This window comes from Rhea americana, unplaced genomic scaffold, assembly GCF_003343005.1.
Source record: "Rhea americana isolate MKP2758 unplaced genomic scaffold, rheAme1 scaffold_82, whole genome shotgun sequence".
NCBI lineage: Eukaryota > Metazoa > Chordata > Aves > Rheiformes > Rheidae > Rhea > Rhea americana.
Window position 1 is genome coordinate 2,872,077 of NW_028187001.1, and position 8,539 is coordinate 2,880,615.

An 8,539-nucleotide genomic window follows, 5' to 3' on the forward strand; every position below is an offset into this window, starting at 1 on the left:
TCGACATATTCATCAATGACCCGGATGAGGGGACAGAGTGCCTCCTCAGCAAGTTTGCTGAGGATACCAAGCTGGGAGGAGTGGCTGACACACCTGAGGGCTCTGCTGCCATTGAGAGAGACGTGGACAGACTGGAGACTTGGGCAGAGAGGAACCTCATGAGGTTCAACAAGGGCAAGTGCAGGGTCCTGCACCTAGGGAAAAACAACCCCAGGCACCAGTACAAGCTGGGGGCTGACCTGCWGGAGAGCAGCTCTGCAGAGAAGGACCTGGGAGTGCTGGTGGCTGACAAGTTGACCATGAGCCAGCAATGTGCCCTTGTGGCCAAGAAGGCCAATGGTCTCCTGGGCTGCATTGGGAAAAGTGTTGCCAGCAGGTCAAGGGAGGTGATCCTGCCCCTCTACTCAGCCCTGCTGAGGCCTCATCTCCAGTACTGCCTCCAGTGCTGGGCTCCCCAGTACAAGAGAGACATGGAGCTACTGGAGAGAGTCCAGCAGAGGGCTACAAAGATGATCCAAGGGCTGGAGCACCTGCCCTAGGAGGAAGGACTGCAAGAGCTGGGCCTCTTCAGCCTGGGGAAGAGGAGACTGAGGGGGGATCTGATCAATGCGTACAAGTACCTGAAGGGAGGGTGTCAAGGGTACAGGGACAAACTCTTTTCAGTTGTCCCGTGTGACAGGACAAGAGGCAATGGGCAGAAATTGAAGCACAGAAAGTTCCGCTTGACCGTGAGGGGAAATTTCTTCACTGTCGGAGTGACGGAGCCCTGGCACAGGTTGCCCAGAGAGGTTGTGCAGCCTCCTTCTCTGGAGATCTTCAAGGCCCGCCTGGATGCAACCCTGTCTAACATGCTCTAGGTGACCCTGCTTGAGCAGGGAGGTTGGACTCGATGTCCAGAGGTCTCTTCCAACCTTAATGATTCTATGATTCAATTGCTTCCCTTGACTTCAAGAAGGCAGAAACTTGCCTATTCTGAACATACACAACAGTTCCATTCCTCAAGGCTAGTGCTGTTTATTTGGAATATCAACACTAGATGAATCAGGAAAAATGTGTCTTACCTTTGCCTGCTGTAGCCAGGAACAAATGAAGTAAAAGGACAGCTAGAGCAATTCTCAATTTCAATAAAAAACCCTGAATTCTGCCAACACAGAGGTGCTGCTTTCCCCAAGCAACCATTCTAGAAGAAACAAGAAAACATCACAGTCCGTCACTATGATTAGAAAAAGCACAGAAGTGTAAACATATTATGACCAAAAAAAAAAAAAGTTTCCAATCTAGGACCATAGATCTTTTCAAGTCCATTACATCACTGAGTATGTATTATATTGAAACATGCCAACACTCTAATGTTGCCAAGTCACCCGGAAAAAACCCACTGTCAGTTCAAAGGAAAAAAAAAGGGGGGGGGGGGAGTAAAAAGAACACTTACACTGCAATCCTCTAAAGACTCACAAATATATTAGAGCATGGCCGTAAGTCCTTGCATGTTTGAGGCTTCCAGCATTAAAAACAGTAAAGAAGCACTTGCTGAAATTATCTTAGCTTTTGAGCAAGTGTTTAGGAAGGGGCTCTACAGTCCCCTCCCTGGGGGGGTTCTATCAGCTGACATTTTAATGTTTGCACCACACCAGAAGTTTTAACTTGGCTATTGCAAGTTTGATCTGTGTGTGAGCATGCTAGTTAGCTCTGAAAGAACTTTGAGATCATACTACTTGCAAATTTTACTGTATTACTATCATGTTCCAAAAGGTTCCCTTTCTTTCAGGAAATAGAGTTGTAAATTTATTTAAGGTTAAAGTTAAAATATATTTTTTGCAAGCATTCACATTAATAAAAACATTTATTAGCATAAAATAGTTACTACAGGCTAACCTCATCAGAAGAGGTTCTAGAGGAACAGGTTGAGAAACATTTCAGTTAGTGAAGTTGCTAGATACTCAACACTTAGGAACACAATCAAATTTACATGCAAATAATTTATACACATATAACAAAGAGACACAGAAAATAAAGACTTTTTAAAAGTTAGAGTAGTGCAACATTATTGTCAGCCATTAGTTACACAGTGTATATAGAATATTTCTAGAAGAAAAATAAGCTCATACACACAGGGTTGAAGGAAACTGATTGGGATCATGACACTTGCATACTATACTGCTCCCATTTTCTCAATTCTGGATGTCACACTTACAAAACTTAAATATTCTAAAGGTAACAACCATCACAAATTTTTTGCAACCTAGAAGGAACTGAGCACTGTAGTATCATGGATACATCTACATGGGTGCTCCAGATGTTAACTGGCAGGAAAAAAGGCTCTTGACAAGAAGATATCAGAAAAACACTAGCACACTCAGAGAAAAAAGGAATACTATGCTAAAACCATGGATGTAACTAATACAGACAAGCTGAGGTAGGAATGAAGCAGAACCAAACAAAGGAGGGGAAAAAAGGGGGGGGGGGGAAGCAAGTCAGCTTTCCAAAGATTCAAAGATTCACAAGAAAGGTGTCCTATCACACATTTTCCAAATCAATATTCTGCTTGCTTCTCTTGAATGGCTAAAAATAATTAATAAAGCTTCAGTCTGTAAACTAAGTAGCAGAATTACATTAGTTATTCCAGGAACCTGCCCAGTGAAAATCACTGTGCTTAAACATTTCTAGGCTTCAAATTACAAATGACCTGACAACTACAAGGCTCTTTCATCTACAGTATAATTTATTAGTATTAAAAAAGATTCCCATTAAAAAGCTGTGTTTTCTTTCTGTCTACTCATGTTTCCCATTCTGGTCTTGAATCAGGTCACTTCCTAGCAGACTCAAGCTGCACACCTCTTCCTCCATTTTATAGGGACATCTCTTCTTTTGTAAGGTTAACCATCTACCCATAGTGAGATATCTAGACAACAAACTAACCACAAATTATAACACCTGTTGCTCAAAACTCAGAAATGAAAAGGTCAAATATGAATGAAACAGAGCCCAAAAACTACTCAGAGGCACCCACAAGTTTAGCCATCGATGTGGTGAGTACTGAAGCAAACTGCCTACTCTGCATCACATATAACAGATGTAGAATCTGTTTTATACATATATAAAAATATGTGTATATATACACACATTCCCTATATTCAGTTTCCTCCGTAAGACTCGGTCCCGCTGTCACCTACAGGAAATCAGCTGACTAGGACAAAGGTTTCCCTCTGTGCCATCAAGTGTGCCCTCTATTTGCTCTGGTAGACCTTATTAAACAGTCACATGCACCAGAACTAACAACTGTATTCTAGGAGCTCAAATCTGAAGGTAGAAGCCAAGAAATCCCAGGTTAAAACTCTAGCCCTGCCATTAGCCTAGGTACCTCCTGGAGTTGTAACAGGCCTTACTCAACTCTAGCCTTCCAGAGTAAGCTTCACTAATATTTGTCCAGTGTTAAAAAGAAAGTCCAATAAAGTACCTTATGCACAYTTAGTTTTCTATCCCCTCTGGCTCAGGCCTGATTGAGGTTTAGGCACAAACACATAAAGGGAAATCGTGATATGGTCACAGCCTAGTTGACTTTGGTAAGACTCTGGACATTTATGCTAGCTAAAGATTTGTTCTAGAGTCTGCTGATACTTACAGTAAAAAGAGTTAGGAAAAYAACATTAATGTTTGCTTCTTCTCACAACAATTCTATTAATACTGCACCAAAGAAAAGATGCTACTTGCTTTGATGAGTAGGCTTTTAAAGAAAAAAAGTAAGATTTAAAATATCATTTCATCATATTTATTGAAATGAAGATCATATGATACATTACAAAGCATTTGGAAGTCACGTTTCTGTTAAATCCATATACATCATTTAGAATACACACAGTCTTTGGATTGTAAAGCTTCACTCTTTATGATGAAAAGTAATATAGTTATAAATAATTATAAACTTACCTTGAACATTATAAACTCAGGTATAAATGAAGACTGAGTTCAGTCCACATTTTTGTTATAATAAATAAAGATTATTATAAGATTATCATCTTATAATCATCTTATTAAAAGATGAACACAGTATAACTTAGAGCCCAGCATGAATCTGCACAGCTGACAAGAAAATATTTTTCATTTGCGAAATAAGCAAATCGAATACAGAATCAAGTACAACAGCTTCTTAGCACAACTACCAAGCCAGCCAAAATGCGTGAAAGAATTTTACACAGAGCTCATGCTCCTGTGACCAGGTGAAGATGCAACTGCATGTAGTTACTTTTGTACTTGCTGTTCTCAAATAAATTTTTAAACAATTTTATCTACAAAGAGCAAATCACCTGAATTAGAAAAGAATATAATCAGTTACTTATCTTTATGGACAGTGGTTAAAATGCAAATGCAGAAAACAAAACAAGAACTCAAGAGTAAGTCTGTTCTACCCTGCTTCCCCTCTGCGAAGGGCCCTCTACTTTAATCAATGACAGCGTTGTAGCATTAGTACCCAGGTTGCAGTCCACATGCGATACTGTGGCATTACCATTAAAGCAAAACAGAAATTTGTACAGCTTTCCTTAGAACAAACCACACACTTTGGAAAATGAGATAGTTGTTATATGTATCATGTTACATATGCTGCAGTTCTGTATTAATAAGACATTCTCCAGAAATGAAAAAGATTACTGGAAATGGAGAGACAGCCAAATGAGATTTAGAGAATACAGTTTGYCTCTCTCTTTTTACGATTACTTCATTTATTACATGCTATTTTACTAGTTCCCCCCACACACACACACAGAACCATCCTTCAAGACAATGGGAGTTTTTCCTGCCTAAAGAGCACAGAGTTTCTGCAGGAGACATCACTGCAACCTGACAGATTGACCAAGACACACACTGTGAACGGGAGCCTGCTGCAGCAGGACAGGCAAAGCAGAGCAATGGAGTCAGTGAGCCAAGCAACTCAAAACAGCAGGCAAAGAAAGCTGTTAGAACCAAAGCCTGTAAGGCTTTTACTGTGTTTACTCTGCTGTACCTAACTTTGTAACTCTGAAAGATAAAATTGTTTTGAAGCTAAGGGCAAGAAGGAGGACCCAGGCAACTATAGGCCAGTCAGCCTCACCTCCATCCCTGCAAAGGGGATGGAACAGCTCATTCTGCATGTCATCTCCAGACACATGGAGGAAAAGAAGGTGATCAGGAGTAGTCAGCATGGATTCACCAAGGCGAAATCTTGCTTAACCAATCTGATAGCCTTCTGTGATGAAATGACTGGCTRGGTAGATGAGGGSAGAGCAGCGGACGTTGTGTACCTTGACTTCAGCAAGGCTTTTGACACTCTCTCCCATAACATCCTCCTAGAGAAGCTCAGGAAGTGTGAGTTAGGTGAGTGGACAGTGAGGTGGACGGAGAACTGTCTGAAAGGCAGAGCTCAGAGGGTCGTCATCAGTGGCRTGGAGTCCAGTTGGAGGCCTGTGGCTAGTGGTGTCCCCCAGGGCTCAGTACTGGATCCCATCCTGTTCGACATATTCATCAATGACCCGGATGAGGGGACAGAGTGCCTCCTCAGCAACTTTGCTGAGGATACCAAGCTGGGAGGAGTGGCTGACACACCTGAGGGCTCTGCTGCCATACAGAGAGACCTGGACAGACTGGAGACTTGGGCAGAGAGGAACCTTGTGAGGTTCAACAAGGGCAAGCGCAGGGTCCTGCACCTAGGGAAAAACAACCCCAGGCACCAGTACAAGCTGGGGGCTGACCTGCTGGAGAGCAGCTCTGCAGAAAAGGACCTGGGAGTGCTGGTGGATGACAAGTTGACCATGAGCCAGCAATGTGCCCTTGTGGCCAAGAAGGCCAATGGTATCCTGGGCTGCATTGGGAAAAGTGTTGCCAGCAGGTCAAGGGAGGTGATCCTGCCCCTCTACTCAGCCCTGCTGAGGCCTCATCTCCAGTACWGCCTCCAGTGCTGGGCTCCCCAGTACAAGAGAGACATGGAGCTACTGGAGAGAGTCCAGCAGAGGGCTACAAAGATGATCCGAGGGCTGGAGCACCTGCCCTATGAGGAAGGGCTGCAAGAGCTGGGCCTCTTCAGCCTGGGGAAGAGGAGACTGAGGGGGGATCTGATCAATGCGTACAAGTACCTGAAGGGAGGGTGTCACGGGGACGGGGACAAACTCTTTTCAGTTGTCCCGTGTGACAGGATGAGAGGCAATGGGCAGAAATTGAAGCACAGRAAGTTCGGCCTGACCGTGAGGGGRAATTTATTCCCTGTGAGAGTGATGGAGCACCGGCACAGGTTGCCCAGAGAGGTTGTGCAGTCTCCTTCTCTGGAGATCTTCAAGGCCCGCCTGGATGCAACCCTGCCTAACATGCCCTAGGTGACCCTGCTGAGGAGGGAGGTTGGGCTAGATGATCTCCAGAGGTCTCTTCCAACCTTACTGATTCTATGATTCTAAGTTGCTGTTTTTAAATCACTTCAGTTAGCTAGTTAATCAGAGGTACCCACAGCAAAAGGGCTTGGAGGTGCCACAGGGAACTGGGCTAAGGTTGCAAAAACACCTAAAAGGAGGAGGATAAGAGGTCTGGGCTACTACAGCCAGCCTCAAGAGGGATTGTATGGTGCAGCCCCAATCATAGCGAAATGCGAGGAACGTGGACTGCTTTCCAACTACGCACCCAAAGCTGACATGGCAAGATTTGGCTTACTTTTAGCCATGGTTTGCCTTGTATTACAACAGATGCATTTTCAACAGGTTTAAAGCCAAATTTCAAAACATAAATAGAGTTTTTCTAGATTGTGTTGTACTTTGTTAAATCACCTCTTGAAAATTATGTTCAAGTTCCACAGTTCCTGTTGAACGTATCTATTTACTATTATTCCTTAAACTTTAATAAACTATTAGTTTTTATGCCAAGTTTCAGTCCGAGCAGCTTCTCACTGACAAAGCATAAACCGCTGATACCAGCAGTTTGGTAAATACCAAATTTATCTTGGAAATCGTGATCCAAACTGATCAGTCACTGGCTTCTAATCATGCTGTCTACAGCTGTATTTCAGGCTCCTGTCTGAATCACACTTATTTTATCCATATTCTTTGGGGTCCACCCTATCTGCTTTCTTTAAAGAATCCCCTATTAAAGAGCTCAGATTTTAACACAAGACAGTTCCCAAATTTTTCAAATTTCATTGCTGAAGAGGATGGTAATAACGACTAGTAGGCTTCTGGCTGCTGTTTTGTGACATTCTGCATTATCCAAGTTTGTACTAGATGCCAAAAGACAAAAAAGAGTAAGAGACACATTGCACTGCCTAGGTATGAGAATTTCTCAGTGCATTTGATTACTTTCGGAAGAGTAAAACTACCAACTTGTACCAACCCCTTATATATTCCACATCGGAACCAAAAAGTAGTAGAGTTTCTATGTTATTTTTAAACTTTGGCTGAAGCAAGTTAGATGTAATAGGGAGGACACTTATGTTGGAAAGTCTTATGTCACTGTGAATTTTGGCACACATAGTATGCACTGACTTAACTGAAGTAGCACTATCAATTCAAAAGCATTGTTCTAATTTTCTAAAATATATTTTTCCAGTAGAAAGTAATACAAATATTACTGTCTGATCACAGTCTGGTTTTCATTAATACTCTCCAGTGCTTATCACAATTTGTAAAATCAGATATACTGTGTTATATCAAATTCAATCACTTTACTGTAGAATATCAGCTTTTTCTATTGTACTGTGTAGAGTCAACTCAAGGCTCTGCCAAAGCACAGGCAACATTTAATTTTGCTTTTCTCCAAAGTGAAAGGCTAGGTCATGGACAGTCAGKCTGCTCCAGCAAGGGTGAAGGATGAGAAAAAGAGGGAGAGCTTGTGTAGAAAACAGGAGAGCCCACTCCAGCTGTCCCCAGGACACTGGGCTCCTGCTTCCAGGAGGAAGCCCCTTCTGCGAGTGGCAAGAGAAAGTTTTGCTTCCCAGGGCCTTGGTAGAGGTGAATCAAGGCTATGGCAGCTTCGCTATATGCCAGCACTGGTTTGGTAATAGTTATTTTTCACTTTATCTTCCTACCATGCAAAAAGTGTAATTTAACTGAACTGCTCTTCCTCATTTCATGTGGCAGAAGACACATAGGGATAGCATATTTCTCTCACTTCTAAGCTTCTACAGGCATTCTGTAAATGAAAAAATGACATACATCTCTACCACTTCCAGAATATTATTTCACTTTTTAAAAAGTTGTATTCTGGCAACTGCTCACAGCAAGCAATAAGCCATTTGCTTACTGACACTGCTCTACTATAACACTCATTGTTCAGTTCTTAATAGAAATAAATGAGAGGAAAAAATAGGGAGAAATCCATACTTTTTAGTCTTCAAACTGTTGTATGATATTGGTCTTAGAAAGACTTATTTTACAAATCCAAAGCAGTGTAATCCTAGGTCTGCTTTGTTATACTTGCATATCTTCACTAATATTTGACACAAAGTTAAGGGATTACACTTACATTCCAAGTGAATTCCTGAGTGTAATATCTTACAAGACTTCACAGTATGGACCTCCATGAAAAAAAA

General features: G+C 42.1%; 1 protein-coding gene across 5 annotated transcripts in view; it reads right to left on the minus strand.

The window, feature by feature from the left end:
* The window catches only part of ADGRG2 (adhesion G protein-coupled receptor G2), a 65,362-nt gene that overhangs the window by 50,872 nt on the left and 5,951 nt on the right, over positions 1–8,539 (minus strand). For all 5 annotated transcript variants that reach the window (XM_085323103.1, XM_085323104.1, XM_085323101.1 and 2 more), the window contains exon 2: positions 1,062–1,180. In XM_085323103.1, the coding sequence (XP_085179229.1) occupies positions 1,062–1,179 (118 nt within the window). In that variant the 5' untranslated portion in view covers position 1,180. The remainder of the gene's footprint in view (positions 1–1,061; positions 1,181–8,539) is intronic.